This window comes from Paroedura picta, chromosome 7, assembly GCF_049243985.1.
Source record: "Paroedura picta isolate Pp20150507F chromosome 7, Ppicta_v3.0, whole genome shotgun sequence".
NCBI classification, from domain to species: Eukaryota; Metazoa; Chordata; class Lepidosauria; order Squamata; family Gekkonidae; genus Paroedura; species Paroedura picta.
Window position 1 is genome coordinate 88,750,215 of NC_135375.1, and position 21,281 is coordinate 88,771,495.

The 21,281-nt window shown below is 41.8% G+C and overlaps 1 protein-coding gene across 5 annotated transcripts in view; it reads right to left on the reverse strand.

The window, feature by feature from the left end:
* Nucleotides 1-21,281, reverse strand: part of LOC143841253 (paralemmin-1-like) — a 294,808-nt gene that overhangs the window by 13,559 nt on the left and 259,968 nt on the right. For all 5 annotated transcript variants that reach the window (XM_077345332.1, XM_077345330.1, XM_077345328.1 and 2 more), the window contains 3 exons: nt 11,741-11,855; nt 9,557-9,578; nt 5,191-5,295 (listed from right to left, as the gene is read on the reverse strand). In XM_077345332.1, the coding sequence (XP_077201447.1) occupies nt 5,191-5,295; nt 9,557-9,578; nt 11,741-11,855 (242 nt within the window). The remainder of the gene's footprint in view (nt 1-5,190; nt 5,296-9,556; nt 9,579-11,740; nt 11,856-21,281) is intronic.

Here is a 21,281-nt window from a genome sequence, read left to right on the forward strand (position 1 = left end):
ATACTGTGAAAGAGAAGCAGTTGTTATCCTACAGCAGCTGATGCAACTGAGGCTAACCATACCTTTCAGGCTTAGACTGGATAGGTTCCCGTATTATTATTGAACATGTGTCCAAACAGTCTGTTAAATGATCTACCACTATATTTCTACAGTTGCTTCAAGGACAAAATATCTCAAAGTCATAGGGTCAGTGCATCTATGTTGTTCTCCTCTGCCCACTCAAGAAATTGGGAATATAATATTCAGCATACATGGGTATTTCTTCAGAGGTATCCTTTCTCTACCAATGTCATATATTCCTAAAAGCACTTCCACTAGCCCAGAAACTCCAGTTCATGAGGACTACCTGCATGATCTTAAGATGACTCACTTGCAGGGCACACAGTCATTATGAGAAAACTTTGGAGATCCCCAATGAGATGTGCACCCCCCAACAGAACAGGGCTAAATTTATGCTGTGATAGTGCAAAAATGCACAACAGCTGCAGAATGGGGTACAGGTCATGGATTTCATCTTCTGGGGTGTGTGTGTGTGTGTGGGGGGGGAACTGCTAAACTGCTAATGCAGTTTTCAGCCTAGTCGGATCTCAGAAGTCAGAGGAGCTGCTCAAGAACAGCACCTTCCTGAGCAGAATTACACCCTGCTAAACCCAGGTATCAAAATGGGCATAACTCTCCCTGTGGTACTGTAAGTGACTGGCCTGGCTAATGACTGACACTGACACTGAATAAAAGAAACAAGGGGAAAAAACAAGCAAAAGAGTTCAAATTGCAGGATTATGAAAAATAAACAATATCACACAAATCTGCTTTCTCAACTAGGATTTAATGAAATCCTGAGGTTTCTTGACGGCCCTGGAAGAGTTCCCCGAATGGATAGAGTTAATTTTATATATAAAAAATTAAAACCCATCCATATAGATAGATAGATAGATAGATAGATAGATAGATAGATAGATAGATAGATAGATATGACCATATATAGTCATGTTAATCCCCCCTCCCAAAATGGTCAATAATGAGCCTGGAGGGGGTGAGAAAGGGAGAGGCCCCGGGTGGGCTTGTAAACAGCTATGCTTCCCAACCATATTCTGCATGATGGCACCACTTCTGGGGGGTTTCAAAACCTGAAGAATGTTTCAGGGGTTTCTCAAGGGTAAAAAAGTTGAGTATGGCTGGTGTAACCTGTAAAAATCCAGCTTTTGTTGGTGCAGAATTTTGGTTTTATTAGTGAAATATGAACATCCATCCTTAGATTGTTGTTGTTAGTTGCGAAGTCGTGTCCAACCCATCACGACCCCATGGACAATGATCCTCCAGGCCTTCCTGTCCTCTACCATTCCCCGGAGTCTGAAGTATAAAAGATGTACTTCGCTATCTCCTGTTATGAACATTTGCTCTCCCATGGACCAGGTGTTCAGAAACTTTTCCTGCTGTGCCTTCAGAGGAATGCCCCCTCCCTTCTTCCCTAAGGCCAAATAAAGAAGGTCAGTTAAGTTGCAGTGCTCTGAGAAAAGAGTGAGATTAAAAGAAATGGAGGAAGCAGGCTGAGGTGTGCCTGGAAGGTGATATAAGGCCCACCTATCTGGCCTAGAAGGAGCATCAGTTAAGACAACTGCAAGTCAGAGAGATACACAGTCCATGTGTCTTCCACATCCAGCTACATGCATACATATACATCACTTGGTTGGTCGACATGCAGGCTTATATTACTGCACATTAGATTATTGTATATGTGATGAGTGGGAAATGCATATATGAACTGACTCCATTAGAATCATAGTTGGAAGGGACCTCCAGGGTCAAAGGAAAAGGACTACATTCGACCAGTAAGACTTTTCTCTGCAATACGGTCTCTGTCATAGGCTGTTTGTGCATGCAGTGTCACATTTAGTGTTGCTGTAGTCAAGAGATGGATGTATATGTAGACCCTAGGGGAAGCTTGCATATTTCCAAGAAGGTGCTTAGGAATCCTATGGGAGGTCTTGCTATTGGGTTAAGACCAGTGGCCATATAGCTGGCATTTTCAAATAATCCTAACATTTAGCACTTCTCAACCTTTGAATTCTATTTTGAGGATTCATAAGACCAATAGTGCATTTTTCATAATCCACCCAAGCAATGTTGGCTTTTCTTCCCCTGATCCTAGGAAGCAAACAAGAACAGCCTGCAGTTTCTCCTGAAAATCGGCTTACTTTTTGCCTAGAATTGATTATGACAGTCCTGAGCCCCATGGTGACTTTCTTCCTACCACCCTGGATCCTCAGAGGACAATTGGAAACCCATCCAATCACTTCTCATTGCAATCTGTTGACATTTTCAACCCAACTCCACATTTAGGAACACTGCTGTTAAAGTGGAGTCTTTGGATGATATTTAGAGTGTGGAAGAAGTTTGAAAGAGAGGAAGGTATTTTCTTTAATTTAATTTCTTGACTAGCAAAAAAAAAGGGGAGGGGGAAGGACAGCATACAAAACTTCAAATACAATTTTAAGTGAAGCATGTTATGAAGGATGATCTTAGAATAAAGATATTCCATTTTTCCACAAGGTCATCATTTCTTCAAATTGCAATCAATCCTTTCCATCCGAGAGGACAGATTAAACATTTTTAAAGAACCAAGTATATATCATCATAATTTATGATCATAACAATGGTGTAGAAAGTCTACTTATGTTGGGAAAAGACCAGTGGCCACCCTGAAAGGGACAGGCAAATGAAAGGTTTGCACTGTGAAGATGAAAACTTCTTAGCAGACCTGGTTATCGTCCCTTCCTCTTCCTATGCAGCCCAAAGCAACCATGACAATCACTCTGGTGCTTAAAGTGTGGTTGGTTTTACTATTTGCTTTTATGAAAATTCCAGTGGACTCAGCCACAATAAATCAGCAGCACCAGAATGTGGCATATACGTCTGCTACACTGCACTTTTGAAAAGATCATCAACAGACATTATACAGCTTTGTTGAAGTAGTGCTTCTTCAATAACCCCCAACCAGTGCTAACATGTGTAAAAGAAGAGATTGTCAGCTTCGTTTTGTTAGGTGCCCCTGAAGCCTTCATATACTGATCTATAATCAAGAGCATTTCACTCAGCAGAAGGCCTTTATGGTTACAAGACACTTGTATGCTTGAACTAGAGGAGTTCATTGACTTCAGGTTTAAGGAAAGAATGTGACCCCTTATTTTTCAAAGCCCCTCATATAATTGGTGTTATTTTCACCTAAATATGAAGATCAGTGTGGCATAGTGCTTAAGAGCTGCAGACTCGCCTCTGGAGAACCAGATTGGATTCCCCATTCCTCCACAGGGAGCCTGCTGGGTGACCTTAGGCCAGTCACAGTCCTCTCAGAACTCCCTCAGCCCCACCTACTTCACAAAGTGTCTGTTGTGGAGAGATCGTAAGGCAAGCAAATCTACACAGAACCAATTCAAATATTTATCATAAGGTAAAGGTAAAGGTATCCCCGGTGCAAGCACCGGGTCATGTCTGACCCTTGGGGTGACGCCCTCTAGCGTTTTCATGGCAGACTCAATACGGGGTGGTTTGCCAGTGCCTTCCCCAGTCATTACCGTTTACCCCCCCAGCTAGCTGGGTACTCATTTTACTGACCATGGAAGGATGGAAGGCTGAGTCAACCTTGAGCCGGCTGCTGGGATCGAACTCCCAGCCTCGTGGGCAGAGCTTTCAGACTGCATGTCTGCTGCCTTACCAATCTGCGCCACAAGATGCTCTTTAATATTTATCATAGCAAGTTATAAACAGTTCCCACAACGACCAGGTGGATCAGAAGTCCCTCAGCCAAGTGATGCAGCCTGCCTTAGCATCCTAGTTCACACAAATCATTCTTCCCTTACAGGAATGCTCACAATAGTCTGGCCCCATATATACATTCATGGACAAATTTAATGTGCTAGCTGAGCAATCACAGACATGATTATTACCAACTTCAATGGCAATTTACCTGAGCACTAATGTTCCTCCTGTCTCTCTCTATTCTGGGAGGACAGTACAGAAATTTAATAAATAATAGTAATAATAACAACAACAGCAACAACAGCAGTCCATTATTGCCCAGATCCCACACCAGATCCCAGCATAAGCAGGCAGCTGGGGCAGCTTATGAGGATGACAAAACAGAGAAGGTCATTCTAACCCCAGCACACAAGCTCCCCTTTGACAATGACTAAAAGAACATTGTCTTCCATTTAAAAATTGCAAGGTGTATAAGGCCAGTTCTTAGAACTCAGAGTAAACAAAACATATACATAGTAATATGTTTCACTATATATGGTGACCTGCCTAAAGGTTCCTCTGACTTATCCTGCAGCAGAAGACCCAGGCTAACCCAGTCTCATCAGATCTTGGAAGCTAAGCAGGGTTGACCCTGGTTAATACTTGGATGGGAGACCATCAAGGAAGTTCAGGGTGGTTACGTAGAGGCAGGCATGGCAAACTGCCTGTTTTTCCCTTGCCATGAAAATGCCATTGAGTTATCTGCAGCTTGGCAGTATTTTCTAAAGACACTATGTTTGATGGCAGGGGCTCATGGGAATTGTAGTCCATGAACATCTGGAGGACCACAGGTTGACTACCCCTGGCTCATGGTATGTAACAAATCATTGACAGACACAAAATGTATTGGATACACAGTGACCTAAGCAAACCCAAGTCTATCAGTAGTGTTGTATACATGTTCTTGGATGAAAGCCCCAATGCAAATGGGATTATGTGAGCCCACCAAAGCCCCCTTGATCTTAATGGGCAGAAATATGGTTAATGTTGTTTAGCTAATACCTGTACTTCCATATCCAGTTCTTTCAGCATCAGGTTAATGTTAAACTTTGCACAATAATTTCTATTCTTGCCATATTTGAAAACCCCCTAAAACCTGGCCAACAAAACCATCTATGTTTTCTTTCAGACTGCTTGTTTATATCTGGGAAATATCTTCTACCCTTGACAGCTCATTCAACTTTCAGCCACTGTGACTATCACTTGAATTTTTGTGTCTTGAAAGATACAACACAGAGAAACGTTTAACCGGCTCACTGGTTACGTGCAAGGAGCCAGGTCGTGCCTTGAGCTGTTTCCTCCTGTATAAAAGACAGCTGGGCACTCATCCCAGGAAATCTAATATACGTCTGCTGCCTTGGCTGAAAGAATAAGCCATGCTCCGATGAGACTTACCAGTTACCCTGCTTGTCCCGTCCTTCCCGGGACCCGGCTCCTCTGTTGTTCGTGAAAAGAAAGTCGGGAGTTCGGAGATCTGGGAATAAATGTAATTCACCGCATCTGATTGTCAAGAGAACAGGGAATACAGTTAGATACAACCCCGTGGACCCCAAAGGCACTGATGCTTAGACAGCAGAGTGCAGCTTTCACCTCAAACAATAGCCATCAGAGGCTTTGTACGGATAATAGGATCAAAGCAAGCAACGTGCAGAGTCATTGTACTTTGATTACCATTCAATAGACTGGCTGAGGTTGGAAGGAATAAGACCAGATGACTAAACCATTGCTAGTTGTACGTGTGCTAATCCCTGCGGTCAGGAGGTTCTAGATTTTTATCAGGTCAGTGACCTCAGAAAATAAAATAAATTGGGGTGGGGAATAAAGGAATTAACCTTGTATAACATGTTGAAGCAATATCGTACCCTGTATCTCTAAGCTCAAATGTTTATGTCCAACATGGGCGTCCTAATCTTTTTCAGGGGACTTGCAAAGAAAGTTCATCAAGTTCCCTCTGGTAACCCCCAAAATATTGGTAAAAAGATTTTTCATTTGGTGAATGATCAGAATATATTATTAAAGCTGCTTTGATTCTAATTTCTTCCTTTTTCCAGTGGGGTGTTTCTTTTTTCTAAAAAGAGCTTAATATGTTAATGGTGATTTTAAATAAGCATTTATGATTTTTGAGAGGTCTCAGTTGATCTTTAGATAAGAACATAAGATGAGCCCCGCGGGATCACATGCGGGATTAGGTCCACCTAATCCACTGTTCTGTACCACACAGTGGCTCACCAGTTCCTCTGGTGAGTCAGCAACAGGGCAAAGAGGCCAAGACCTTCCCCTGATGTTCCCTCATGGCTCTGGGATTCAGAGGATGACTGCCTCAGAACTAGGTTTGCCAGTCCCCAATTTTGATTGGGGACCCCCTGGTTTGGAGCCTCTACCCATTTTCAGACTCTCAGAAACTGGGGGAACTTACTAGGCACAGGGAGACAAGAAGCAGGAAGTAAACACAATGTGCTGATCACCCAGAAGCAATGCAGGCACACTAATGACACTGAAGGATGACACTCTGTTTTTTGGGCAAAACTCTATGGTAAGATGGCAATTCTACCATAGAGCTTCTGTTAAAAAAACAGAGCATCGTCCCCAATGTCCCAACATAACTTCCTGGTGATGTTCGTGTGTTGTGCTAATTTTCGACACTCCTCTCTGCTCCTGGAATTTACATCCCCCATCCCTTGCTGGCAGCTGTGAGGGACTTGGCAACCCAACTCGGAAAATGGAGGATCCATTCAAGTTGGATCCAATGTATTTGCTCATGCTAGAACTCTTAGAATCATAGAATCAAAGAGTTGGAAGGGGCCATACAGGCCATCTAGTCCAACCCCCTGCTCAACGCAGGATCAGCCCTAAGCATCCTAAAGCATCCAAGAAAAGTGTGTACCCAACCTTTGCTTGAAGACTGCCAGTGAGGGGGAGCTCACCACCTCCTTAGGCAGCCTATTCCACTGCTGAACTATTCTGACTGTGAAATTTTTTTTCCTGATATCTAGCCTATATCGTTGTACTTGAAGTTTAAACCCATTACTGCGTATCATAGAATCATAGAATCATAGAGTTGGAAGGGGCCATACAGGCCATCTAGTCCAACCCCCTGCTCAAAGCAGGATCAGCCCTAAGCATCCTAAAACTCTTGCGCAAGCAGCAGCATAAGAATAAAATTGCACTAGCCATTTGCATGAAGTCAGACTTCATTTGAATTTCCACTTGCCCAAGATCTTGAGAGACCAATGTTGGAGCACTATTAATACATAAAGAGGAAAGAACTGGGTGTTATACAACATCATGAGTATGTAGATACAGATACTTATCCTGAATGCTTTAGGCTGATCCTGCATTGAGCAGGGGTTTGAACTAGATGGCCTGCATGGTCCCTTCCAACTCTATGATTCCATGATTCTAATTAAATGAAAGTGTGAATTGGCTATTACTAGCTATTTTAATTGTTATCCTCTCTTGTATCTATGATGTACCGGTTTTATTATTGCTACCTACCTTGGATCCAAGGTTTTTAAAAATAGACTTATTTTGTTCCCTGTACAAACTTCCCAGATATGTTGGTATTGCTATTTCATCCCTTGTTGGAGTATGCGTCAGAGTTGCTGTAGCATTCCAGAACACATTATGCTGCACTCTATGAATCTGTGGACAATTACCATGGCTTCATAGACTGCAATTTTTGGATCACAGGAAACAGACCAGATTGAATATGTTTATTTTCAAGATGAGTGCCTTAACACAATGTGCAAAGAAATCCCCCCCCCCAACACATTCTAGAAGTCTGATAGGGAATTGACTTTGTTAAGAAGGGAAAAGGCATGCACGCTGGTGGCCACTGTGAAATGCATGTGATTGGGGAAATGAGAACTGTGCATGGGCCCCCAAGCGACTTGAAAGAATGATGGGACAGTGTACTACATTTCTTGAATATGTATATATTTAAATGGTGGATTTTCCTGCAACAAGCTCAAAGGACAGCTTCAGTTGATTATTCTATTGACCAAGCTAATTAAACATCTCGGCACCAATAAAAACCAGGAAGCTATGATAATGTCATAGTGATGTTACATGGGCTGAGTAGACAAACTATTTGGTGCAAATGTTTATGATCGGGGTGACAGCATGAGCACATTAAATTGATTTTTGAGGGAACATTGGCATATGATGGCTTTAATCTTATTCGAAGGGAGAACAAATCTTCACCGATAATAGGGTAATATGAATCCAGACAAAGGAAGCAAGTTGTTTGAAGTCTTTGTTTGAGTAATGCACCTCTTTCAGCTCTGTTTCAGCAAGTCTTTCTGACTTCAGCTATAAACAAACCCACCCTTTTGCTCCATCCATCAAAGAGCAAGAAATTCAAGACGAGACCAAATGAATTCTGTGGAGTAAAAACTAGGCATTTGAAATGGAACCAGAACTGGGGCATGCTTCTTGTTATTGTTTCCTGCTTCACTGTGCAGATTCAAAAAAATCTATGATGCCTTAAGAGTGCTGTTCCTGACCAGCTCCCCTGGTCCTACTGTAAAACCTCATCAAAATCTCACCACAGAGCACTTCAGTCTGGATTCACCAGACTGAAGGACTTCCATGCAGGGATGTGACTTTCTTGCCTGCCCCTTCTCATTTTTGCCTGCAATTTGTGGGGGGAGGCTTGAAATCATTCTGTCCACACAAATGCTTCAGTGACTCCAAGGCCTCATCTGCTAACTTGCCCTGATTTCTCAAATCTCTTTGGCAGCAGAAACAGGATGTCAACATGAGTGGTTTAATATGAGCGACACAAAATCCAATAAGTGGACCCTGTGGTGTCTGCTTGGAACATACAACCCAAAAATTAGATGGGTAGGGTTAACTTCCTAATGTAGCTATTTTCAGAGGGATGGGTTTGTAAGGGTTCTGGTGAGACTGCCAGTCATAATTAGGAATGGGGATCGCTGTGTTAATCACTGCTGGACCAGATCAACTATAGACACAGATCTTCTATTTTCTCCAAACAGAGCTACTGTTATTATTATTCATGTTTCCAACACACTCTTTGGCAACAACTAAAAACCAACACAAAATGGATGGCAGTTGCTGCTGTTGGCTGGCAGTTGACACCATCGCTCAGATTGTCCACCACTCCTCCCTCCAAAGGGAAGGGGGCTGAAAGAACCGGAAGCACTCACCATCGGAATCAACTCATCAGTGAGGAACATTCTCTTGCACAGCACTTTCTCCTTGCCTCCTCTCATTATTGTTTCTGCAGACTCTGAATGGAATCGTAATTCCTAAAGAGCCAACCAGAGACCCACAGAAAGGCTTGATGGGCTGCTCTTAAGATCAACATTTTTGGAATTAGAAAGATGCTTGTCCAAATTTCCTTCCAGTGAGAAGTCTGGCTGCCCCCTTTACAAGCTGATTAAAAAATCTTGATCGATGGGTGTACATAAAGTGCATGGAGTTTCCTCATATTTCTCTCTGTTCCTGAAGCCCCTTCTGACACCCCGGAAACATAATTCCTGGGGTTGCAGTACCTGTGCGAAGGAACAACCATGCAGGTTGGGGAACAGGAGGGACAAGGGGACAACAAACAGTGTCCTTTCCTCAGCTGCGCTGCACCTGCACTAAAGGAATGAAGAGCAGACCATCCTAGGGCCTGCCCTCACTACATTATATGCATCTGCTTCCCTGTGTGGGTTCTGCAACCTTGGGGACTCTGCATTCTGTATAGTGAATGGTAGGCACAAACTGGGAGTAGGAAAAAGGAAGGACTTACCACCATCCTGGTGTGAGAAACTCTGAAAAGACAAAAATATGGAAACAGGTGTTTTCTTCACATTATATGAATTGCACATTGCTGAGACTCGAGGTAGATTATAAATTATTTTTGTAAAAACAAGCAATCAGACTACATGAGATATCTAATGAACAATGTGATAGGACTAGAATTAGATTTAGATAAATTAGGTGCAGAAGAATGCAACCAATATGAGCTTATATGGTTGCCAGATCCCCTAGTAGAGGTGGGGAGTCTCCCACTGGCAGGCCTTACAACTCTATTGCTGATCAGCTGGCAGGCAGAGGGACGGGAGGATTTACCCAGAAAAAGAAGAATCCCAGTTGATAATGCAGTGACAGGTCTACATCACTTTCAACATGACTTCATGTTGGTGATGTCAGGGAAATGCTCTGGTGTTTGGACAGAACCTCTAAGTGAAAATTAACCATAGAGTTTTCTGCCCAAATACTACAACATTGCCCTGACATCACCAATGTGATGACTTCACCTCTGGGTCATGTCGCAAGTCACACTGACATATCTCTGCAATGTGGGCTGAGCCTCCCTCCTGCTCCCAGTAAGTCCCCCATCCCTGTCTGATTGCCAGGAGGGACCTGGGAGCCCAATGAATTAACATTACTATAACTGGCATTGGTGGAATGACCTTCCCCCTCTTGACTTCTCTAAAAGTTGGTAAAATCCAGGGAACCACAAGAGGTGACTGGTGCCTCTACTACATATTTGCTCTGATCTTCAGGGATTGGTTGCCTGGTAATCTACTTTGGAGTGAGGGATCCTGAATAGGTTTTGGTCACTTGACTTCAGTGTTCTTTGGGGGACATTGCTAAGAGGCACCCCCACAGATACAAATGTGCCAGACTGTTTAGGGTTTTGAAAGTAATGATCAGAACCTTGAACTTGATTTGGTCTCCAATTTGGAGCCAGTGCAGCTGAGAGAGCATAGCTGTAACATGTGCTCTCCATTGGGTTCTGATGAGGACCCAAGTTGCCACATTGTGGACCAGTTGGAGTTTCCAGAGCAACTTCAATGGCAGCCTGTTGCAGAGAGAGTTACAGTAGTCTAACCTGGAAGTGAGTGTTACATGGATTACAATGGCTAGGTTGATGTTATCATTGTGAAATAAATAGAAGAGCAATATCCTGGAGAAGTCAACCATTTTGGCTGTAGACATAATTATGAGCCAGTGGATTGTACTGGTCAAAATATTGTTGAAAGGTTCCATGTTCAAATCTCCTATTGAGCCATGAACATTTCTCACCTTGAATCAGCCAAATATATTCAACCTAACCCATTTCACAGACTGTGATGGGAATAAAATTGAGTAATAGAGAACCATTAACGCTGTCATGCAGGGTTGCCAACTCCTGCTTGAGTAATTCCTAGAAAAGTGGCAGTACAGCCTAGGGAGGGCAGGGTCACTTCTGGGTCTGGAAAGAGGGGGAACCTTAGCGGGATATAATACTATAGAGGCTACCAAAGTAGCCATTTCCTCTAGGGAACTGATTGTCATATGGAAATTACTTGTAATTCTGGAAGAATTCTAGGTACCACCTGGAGGATGGCAGTTCTACTGCCCTTTGAAGGAAGACTGAGAAAAATGTGATAATTCCATGAGATCTTTCATTGCTAGATCATATCATTCTACGAAATAAAAAAGGACAACTTTCCCACCAAACCCTTCCAATTGATTTTCTTTTTTATACTAATTTTCAGCCTAGCACTACAGCTAAAAATTAAATAGGGTCACTCACTTCTCAATAATTTTAAACAGAAAAACTGGCAAAGCAGTGCTGCATAAATATGCAATTCCATCAGTGGGATCTCTACCTATGACACTGTACATAAATCAGAATATCAGCACTGCATAGTGGCCATAAATAAATAATAAGAGGAGGATTAATCTTTCAGGGGGTCTGGTCTAGTAAAATCACCATTATAGCAACTTTAATCCCAAGCAAGCTAAACCTTTTAAAATATTTAACATTAACTTAAATAATATTTAATATTATTTAAGACTGTTAACATGGCCTAATTCTCTTTGAATGATGAATAATTATTGTCTTTAATCTCAAACCTCTTGAGGTCTTGTAATACACAGAGCCTAAAAATCTCCTCCTTTGATTTTTCACACTAAAAAACAAAACAAAACAGTTTTGTACCTTTTGCAAGTCCTCAAAGGATTTCTCTGTCTCCTTTAATTTCTCTAAGATGATTCGCTCTTTGGCAGATATTTGTGATTCCTCACTTTCTAGCTTCCCAATTTCTTCTTCCAACCTGAAAAATATATTTAGAATGACCTTACTCATCTTGGGAAAACATATCAGAAAGTATCTGCCAGATCATATGTTTTAAACGGATATTTATTAAAAAAAAACAAATCCCCCCCCAATAGATTCATCCTTATGAATGCCAGCTTCAAAACAGACATGTCATGCTGACAGGAATGGCAATTCACTGCACACATGGAATTCGTTCACACGGGAATGTACACCTGCTGGATTCTTCATATTTGATTAATCAACACTAGATGACCGCTGTGTAGCTGACCACACTGAGAACCACATCACACTTAAGTGATAGCAGATGATTTCAGATAAACCAGGACTAAAGTGACTATAATAGAAGCAATGCGGAATTTACTCATCTGCGTTAGTTACTCTGCCCTGCCCATCCCCGCACAGGTATGTCATTAAAAAAAAGAGGGAGGCTGTCTTCCATTTGTATACAAGTTACAGTTAGGCCCAATAATAACCTTTTTGCAGGTTTAAAATTTTTAAAGGGACCTTGTTACAATCAGGGCCATCTTCCTTTAGAGTGAATATGGTACTGCCATTATTCACATAGTATAAGATCTAATATGCACATGTGAGAGAATAGGGATTTATATTAGTGTAAATTCTCAGGTTACGGTTAGGGTTAGCATAGGCATGGGTCTGGTTGGGGAGTTTGACATGGTTAGGAATGGCCATTGGATGTATAAGGGTTTTTTTTAAACATTATTGTAAGCATAAAAATATAGGGATTTGTATTACTGTATATTCTCAGGTTAGGGTTAGGGTTAGCTTAGGCATGGGTCCATTTGGGGAGTTTGTATGTTTAATGGGAGCATAAGTGGTGGAGAAGTATTAGTGAAATTGTTAGGAAAGGCTATGAAATTTATAAGTATTTTTGACATTATTGCACATAGAAAAATATAGGGATTTACATTAGCATAAATTCTTAGGTTAGGGTTAGGGTAAGCTTAGGCATGGATCCAGCTGGAGAGTTTGTTGGTTCAGTGGGAGCATTAGAGATAGGGAAGACTGTGAAATGGTTAAGAAAGGCTATGAAATTTATAAGTTTTTTTTAAACATAATTACACATCTAAAAATATAGGGATTTACATTAGCATAAATCCTTAGCTTAGGCATGGGTCCATGTAGGGAGTTTGTTGATTTCGTGGGAGCATTAGAGGTAAGGAAGAATTTGTGACATGGTTAGGAAAGGCTACAGGATGTATAAGTATTTTTGACCTTAAAGGTAAAGGTAAAGGTATCCCCTGTGCAAGCACCGAGTCATGTCTGACCCTTGGGGTGACGCCCTCTAGCGTTTTCATGGCAGACTCAATACAGGGTGGTTTGCCAGTGCCTTCCCCATTTTTGACCTTACAGCACAATTAAAAATATAGGGCTATGAAATTTATAAGTATTTTTGACATTATTGCACATAGAAAAATATAGGGATTTACATTAGCGTAAATTCTCAGGTTAGGGTTAGCATGGGTCTGGTTGGGGAGTCTGTTGGTTTACTGGGAGCATTAGAAGTAGGGATGACTTTGTGATATGGTTAGGGAAGGCTATTAGATGTGTAAGTATTTTTTGACATAATTTCACATCTAAAAATATAGGGATTAGTTTGCTTATACTTAGATTTTATGCTAATATAATATATGCTAATAAAATATAGTCCAGTTGGGAAGTTTCTAGGTTTAATGGGAGCTTTAGTGGTGGGGAAATATTTGTGAAATGCTTAGGAAATGTCATGGGATGTATAAGTATTTTTTTCATTATTTTACATGTAAAAATATAGGGATTTATAAGTATTTTTTCCATTATTTTACATGTAAAAATATAGGGATTTATATTATCTTAAATTCTCAGATTAGGGTTAGGGTTAGTTTAGGCATGTGTCCGGTTGGGGAGTTTGTTGGTTTTGTGGGAGCATTAGAAGAAGAAGAAGAAGAAGAAGAAGAAGAAGAAGAAGAAGAAGAAGAAGAAGAAGAAGAAGAAGAAGAAGAAGAAGAAGAAGAAGAAGAAGAAGAAGAAGAAGAAGAAGAAGGAGTTTGTTCTTATATACCACTTTTCTCTCCCTGAAGGACTCTCAATGACCATTTATGCACTAGAGGTTTCATGCTGGGCTGCAGGCTGGAGTTTTAGTTGTGGCAGGTTGTCCCACCTCTTCTTGCACCCACATGGGAGAGCATTTGGCCTAGTGTACCTCATCCGCCCCCAATTTGTGCTCCTGCACGGGAGCTGGGGCAGTGAAGTTCCCAGTGTGTAAATGGTCAAAGTGGCTTACATTCACCTTCCCTTTCCTCTCCCCACAACAGACACCCTGTGAGGTAAGTGAAGCTGAGAGAGCCATGATATTACTGCTCGGTCAGAACAGGGCTGTGCTGATCCCAAGGTCACTCAGCTGGTTGCATATTGGGGAGCACAGAATCAAACCCGGCTTGCCAGATTAGAAGTCCTCACTCCTAACCACTACACCAAGTTAGGGAAGACTTTTTGACATGGTTAGGAAAGGCTATGTGATGCATATGTATTTTTTGAGATTATCTTATATGTAAAAACATGAGGTACTAAAATGGACTGTACCACTGTAGACTATACGTCAGGCATTTTAAAATTAGGGCTTTGTGAAACTCTGTTTTTTTTTACAGCCCTGGAAGGTTTTTCTGAATGGTGTGGGAGTTAATTAAATATTTATATATTTCAATTTTTAAACATTTATCAGGTGATATGAGCATATATGGCCATGTTGACCTCTCCATAATGGCCAGTGATGGGCCTGTAGTGGATGAGAAAGGAAAGGACCCCAGGTTGTCATGTAAACCCCTATGCTTCCCAGCCATATTCTGAATGCTCATGCCTCTTTGGAGATTCCTCAAAGCCTGAAGACTATTTCAGGGGTTTCTGAATGGAAAAAAGTTGAGAAAGTGTGCTATAAGTAGAGGCTTAAGGAGGTTTCCATTTTGGAATATTCCCTTATACTACAAGCTCTCTGCAAACAGAACCCCAGACCAACAAACTGGGTGTGGGACTTTTCCTGCTATTGGTTTACCGAATCCAGAACTGGAATTTGTCTGAAGCACAGCTATGCCTCCTGCCATCTTGATTCTACACATATCACATAATTTCCCATAAAAAATGAGCACAAACTTCTAACTTCCAGGTTTCCACGTTGTGTTTGTTTAATCTTCAAATACAGTCCAGGAACCTTCAGGTTGAGATACCCAGGAGATACCAGGAAAAACTCCCTAACAGATCACGGGCCCTCCTGTTTCACACATGCTTTATCCAGGGGACAAACAAATCATCACATTCTGTAAGCTCTTCTCCAAACTATCTTGATTGAAAAAAAAGGCTATGCTCCATTTACTTCATGTGAATAATTGGTAGGAAAACTTTGTCTCTGAGTCAAAAAGACCCCAGCTATTTGCAACTGGATGCTGCTCCAAAAAAAGAGATGTCTTGAAAGAAACTTGACTTTCACATTGAAGATTAAGTTGTAAAACAATCATAAGCTGACAATGAAATCCACTGTAAACAACCTTAGTAATAACAGGCCTGTTTACAGCAGACATACCTTTTCTTTCCATTTGGACTAAAGCCTTTAAAAACATTGAGTGGTACAGATCCTTCCTTCCTCCTGGCCTGTCTGCAATTGTCACTGGGCACCTGACAAGGAAGAGATTTCCTGATTTTTGGCCCTTAAACGCATTATAAACCGGATCCTTAAGCATAGTTACACTCACTCAAACAACTGAAAACTGGGTTTAGACAAATTCACAATGCAACAGATCAATTTAGCAAGGGGAGGGGGGATCCAGAGGGACAGGATTAAAGGCAAATGATCTAGCTATGAAATTTGATTATTTCTTATTTTGTAGTAGAAGGCATGCCAGGAGATCCAGTGTTTGTGTCTGTGGAGATCTTCCAGGCTGGCTTTGTCCACATTTTTATGAAGTGCAGACCTATGATCATGGGGGAAGAAGAATCCGAACTTCATAAATACACTGACGGTGTCTGAACAGAAGGGATCAAGAAAAAGAGTTGAGGACAACTTGTTGGAAACATCACCTTGGTGGGTAGCAGCAATTAATTTTTTTAAACTCATCAGGCAAAAGAGTGAGAATAAAATTGCCAGTATGGTAATGCCCTTAACACAAGTCCTAGTTGCAGTCTCATCATACAGAAGAAGAAGAGTTGGTTCTTAGATGCAACTTTTCTCTATCCAAAGGAGGCTCAAAGTGGCTTATATTTTGCCTTCCCTTTCCTCTCCCCACAACAGACACCCTGTGAGGGAGGTGAGGCTGAGGGAGCCCTGATATTACTGCTCCGTCGGAACACCTTTATCAGTGCTATAGCCAGACCAAGGTCACCCAAGCTGGTTGCATTTGGGGGAATGGGGAATCAAACTCAGCTCACCAGACTGGAAGTCTACACTCTTAACCACTACACCATTCTGGGATTGAGTGCTTTACAGATCCTGTGGACTGCTAAAAGACTAATAAGTGGGTCTAGATCAAATTAAGCCTGAAGTCTTCATAGAAGCTAAAATGACTAATGGAAGCGATTGTACTTTATGGTTACATTATGGTTACACTATGAGACAACAGCCACTGAAATAATCTGAGTTGACCCGGGAATGTGTGTGTGTGTATATGGCTTTGCTCACAATTACAAGAACCAAAAACATAATGAATTACTGCCTATTTGTATTTACCACCTCCCACCCCCACCCCATTACAAACCTTTGTAGTTTTGCAGGAAATCCTGAAAGCACATTTCCATGCAGAGTTAACAGTAGCAAAGACATTATTGTTCAAAAGCCTACAGTACTAAATGACTGGAAGGCTCCTGGAACTGTGGGGTCTATAGCACATGCAACATGTGCTTCCAAGTTAAACCACACTTTCCAAGAAATAACACATCCTTCATTACCTCAATAATAACTCATTTTATAAGTTCAGGTTCAATACTATTCGTCAGGGTTAAACAACAGTTTTTTATCCTTGGTAGGATATGGTTTATGAGGAACCATGAACACGTAACTATTCTGAGTTTTGTTTTAATTCTTTCAATATCAAAAGGACTTCCTCTAGTTTTTAGAGCTTTGCCATGCATTTCAGTTTATAGAAATACGTAAGTTCAGTTTCAAAAGTGTTTACTTCAGCCTACCAAATGCTTAGAGTTAACACACAGAAATGTATTCCATGTAGGGTAGATGGATGTCTGATAGACAAATCTCAAGCCAAAAATGCATTTAAAGCATCTGTACTGCTGGCCAGCCAACAGGTTTATATATTGAGCAGATGTTATAAATTACATGGGTCTCTAAACAAGGTATGCATGTCAAAGGCGTATCCTTTTGATTCTAAAAGATTGCCTGTTTGTCTTCTGATAATATCGTTGTTATAGTCATTTTTTTTACTTTAAAAAGATTGAAACAAATCACATTCCAACCTTGTAGCAAGTGTAACAGGAATGATTCTTTGGACAATACCAAATTTAGACCACCCCTAAACAGACTCAATGAGATAACCCAGGTCACAAAGCACACATGAGCCCTTATGTACACATACTTGATATTCCAGACTATGCAGGATTACTCCTTAGAACCAGCAATACATCTTGTTAGTACAAGGCATAAGTAGAAAAATCTTCAACATTTGGGCAACTTGGTCTGGAAGATACCCAAGAACAGGCCTTTGAATTTGAACCTTCCTGTGAATCTTTCTATTGCCCCAGACTCTACTGAAATGTGCCCCTCCCCACTAATCTGGAAATACAGTTCTGCCCACCACAGAATCAACCCCTAAAATTACACCCTTATAGCCATCAGAAGAGATAACATGGTCTAAATCAGTGGTCAGCAACCTTTATTAGGCTGCGGACGGGTGGGGGGTGGGAGATCTGGCTGCTGTGCATGCGCATTAGCGCATGCGCATTAGCGCATGCGCATTAGCGCATGCGCATTAGCGCCATGCACGGACCTGCCGCACATGTGTGTGTGTGCAAGAGTGCTGGGCATGCACGTTTGTGGCCGCACATGGTGCAAACGTGCATGCGTGGACTTGCCACACATGCACGTTTGTGCTGGCAGCTGCGCTTCCCTCTCCCCCCCTCCAGCAAAAAGAAGCTTGCCGGGCCGCAAGCTTGTGGCCTGGGAAGTTTCTCACTGCGGGGGGGGGGCGGGGAGAGGGAGCCGCGGCCCGGTGCCAGGGCCTTCGCAGCCCGGAATGTGTATCAGAAAAGCCTGGAGACTATGGGGCTGGAGCTAGGAGTGGGTGGGATTTGGGATGGGGAGAGATCCTAGTGAAATATAATGCTATGCAGTCCACCCTCCAAAGAAACAGTTTTCTCTAGGGCAGAGTCTGCACTTACTTTGTTTATTCCATTGTCAATCCTGTTGAATTCAGATCGCTTTGAACTCGAGTCTTCCTCTCCCCCCCTCCCCATTGAAACAGGAAAGTCTTCTGCACGTGGTTAGGGAGGCTTAGAAGAGAGGGGGGAGGCAAATGGAGACTCTTTCTTTGTTTTTTTGAAGGGGGGAAAGGATCCAAGAAGTCAGAGGAGGGAGGAAAAAATCCTTTCTTTTCTTGAAGGGGGGGGGTGTAAGAGGATCGAAGAAGGCAGAAAAAAAAATCCAAGACCAACTAGCAGCTCCTAACTTGTTTGGTCTTTATTTATTTGATTTAGAGAAACTTATAAAACCTGACTCTTCAAACTGGTTGTTGGATAGTTTTTAAAATGGAAAATGGGGTACCTTTTGGAAGAGTTATATATAGAAGGATCAGATAACAAGAAAATAGTTAAACCATGAATTGTAGAAAATGTTAGTTTTATTGGTTGCATCATATTTCATGTGAATATGATTATAACTCATTCTGAACTTGGGAAAGTGAGATAATTTTTAATTAATCAAACCTATGTCTACCTTTCCCACCGAAAGCAACATGAAAGCACTGATCTTTGGCTCTAATGTGCCCTGAAACTTTCCCAAGATCATTACAGGAAGACTTATTGAGCAATTCCAAAACCATTCCTCTGACCCTTTTTCCATTTTGGAACAAGTTCTTTTTTTAACATGCCTTTAATTTATGTTTTCTTTATGCTTCATCTTTTCATTCTGCCCAGCCCAGCCCTATCCCCAAGAGCAGGTTCATTTCCTATTTTGAGGATGTAAATAGGGTGGATGTAAATATTATTCTTCCTCTAATGTGTCTATTGTTGAGAACAGCTGAATATAGACAATAGGGCTATATAGCCATGGCCACAGGACTGCCTCTTTGCTGATCCGCTCTTTCATACTTTGTAGAGCTCTTGTTCAGGACACCAGCTGGAAAATAAATAGGTCTTTAACATATGGAAGGGAGGCAGGACAATAATATTTTTTATTTCAGTAAGTCGTAATATTAAATGCTGTTCTGTCATTTCAAATTGTATTCACAGAAAGATCTAGCTTGGGTGTTTAATCTGCTCCTCATTTCCACATTTATTTTATATATTGGCAATGAAACAGAAGGGTAAGTATATGCAAACAGGTATGTTTATTGGTTTGCTTGCTGTTTCCTCTGTGGTTTATCTATTACAGATTTGAGAATATGTAAAGATTTATGCATCCTCAGTTCCATTTTTGATTTCTTCAAGCCATGCAATTACCTCCAGCACCTTTGGGACATCCATTGTCAGAGGTAGTCAAACTGCGGCCCTCCAGATGTCCATTCTGCGTTCGCTGGCAGGGGCTCATGGGAATTGTAGTCCATGGACATCTGGAGGGCCGCAGTTTGACTACTCCTGGTTTACATGGTTTGCAAACGTGCTAGGAATCGGAACCATTCATGCCATTTTGCTAGATACATTGTGAATATGCTGGTAGGAGAGATCTGGTGGCTCAACTGCATTCTCAAGATCCCCAAAGGCTACAAATATGATCAAAGGTATTCATTCATTAAATATAAATTTTTGGTTCGTATGTTTAAGAAGCTTCCAAGGGAGAAGAAGAGGTAGAGAAAAAAACTGCACCAATCTGGTAGGGTTGCTTGTGGAATGAGGCGGGGCTACCTCTGGTAGGTCATAGGAGGTGTGTGTCGGATCTTGGGGTCCTAACAACACCAGAGCACGGTTTGGTGGATGGCTTTTGTCCCCTGAGAATGGTTCATTTCCAAAATATGGTTTTAATGTCCAGACCACTAAAACAATGGCCAATTAGCAGCACCAAGCCCAAATTTACCAGTGTTGTAGTTATAAGTAACGCAAGGAAAATAGGTTTCTCTCACAGGCACATCTATTGATCCGAAGAAGAAGAAGAAGAAAGAAGAAGAGTTGGTTCTTATATGCCGCTGTTCTCTACCCAAAGGAGGCTCAAAGTGGCTTACAGTCGCCTTCCCTTTCCTCTCCCCACAACAGACACCCCGTGAGGGAGGTGAGGCTGAGAGAGCCCTGATATTACTGCTTGGTCAGAACAGCTTTATCAATGCTATGGCGAGCCCAAGGTCACCCAGCTGGCTGCATGTGGGGGAGCGGGGAATCAAACTTGGCTCACCAGATTAGAAGTCCGCACTCCTAACTACTACACCAAGCTGGCTCTACCTACCTACCTACCCACCCACTCCACAGCAATCCAAAGCACAGCCCAAGATATCAACATTAGCATCCTGATTCCGTCCACAAACCTGATTTTCTTTAGAGGCCTTGTTTGTGCAACAAGCTTTTCATGACGCAAGGTGGCATGTGACAAGTTCTGCTTTAACGGAAAGCTGCTTCATCCCAGTGGGATAATAATTTCAAGGTTATTCCGAGTGCTCTTGCACACCGCGAATCAAGCCAATCAGGAAACTCCGTGATTCGGGGAGCTGTGTGCGCTGTTGATTGTTCCCACCCATCAGCATTTCCTGCCATTGTTCTTATACATTTTTCTTAAGGGAATGCAATGTGCCAGAATGCTTGAGTTGCCGCCCTTACCTTTTCGTAGGGAAAATTTGGGGGGACTGTTTCAGGGGCAGAGCAATGGAAGAGCTCCTTTGACACGGTCTTATGTCACTATTTCCCAGCACCAAGACAGCTTTCTGGGAAGACAGAGTGGCAGTGACAAATGAATGTAAGAAGCCATCCGAGCAGCTTGCTCCGTCTCTTGTCTATGAACAGACAGATGTGAATGAAAGCCAGATTTCATAAGATAAATGACTCTACCACCTCACCAGCCAAAAATGCTTAAGTCTTTTTTTTTTTTTAGAGCCATGACATGAAGCTGCCAGTGTAGAATTTTTATATGAACTGCTCTAACAAAACTGAATATCTTCCCAGTTATTGTTCTCTGAGCACAGGTTTTGGAGCTGATCTTTCTGCTTAACTTCTTTCATTTCATACTTGGACTTTTCCAGAACTTGGGAATTTCTAATAGCCAAGCACAGTCCTCAGGGTGGAAAGATTCCTT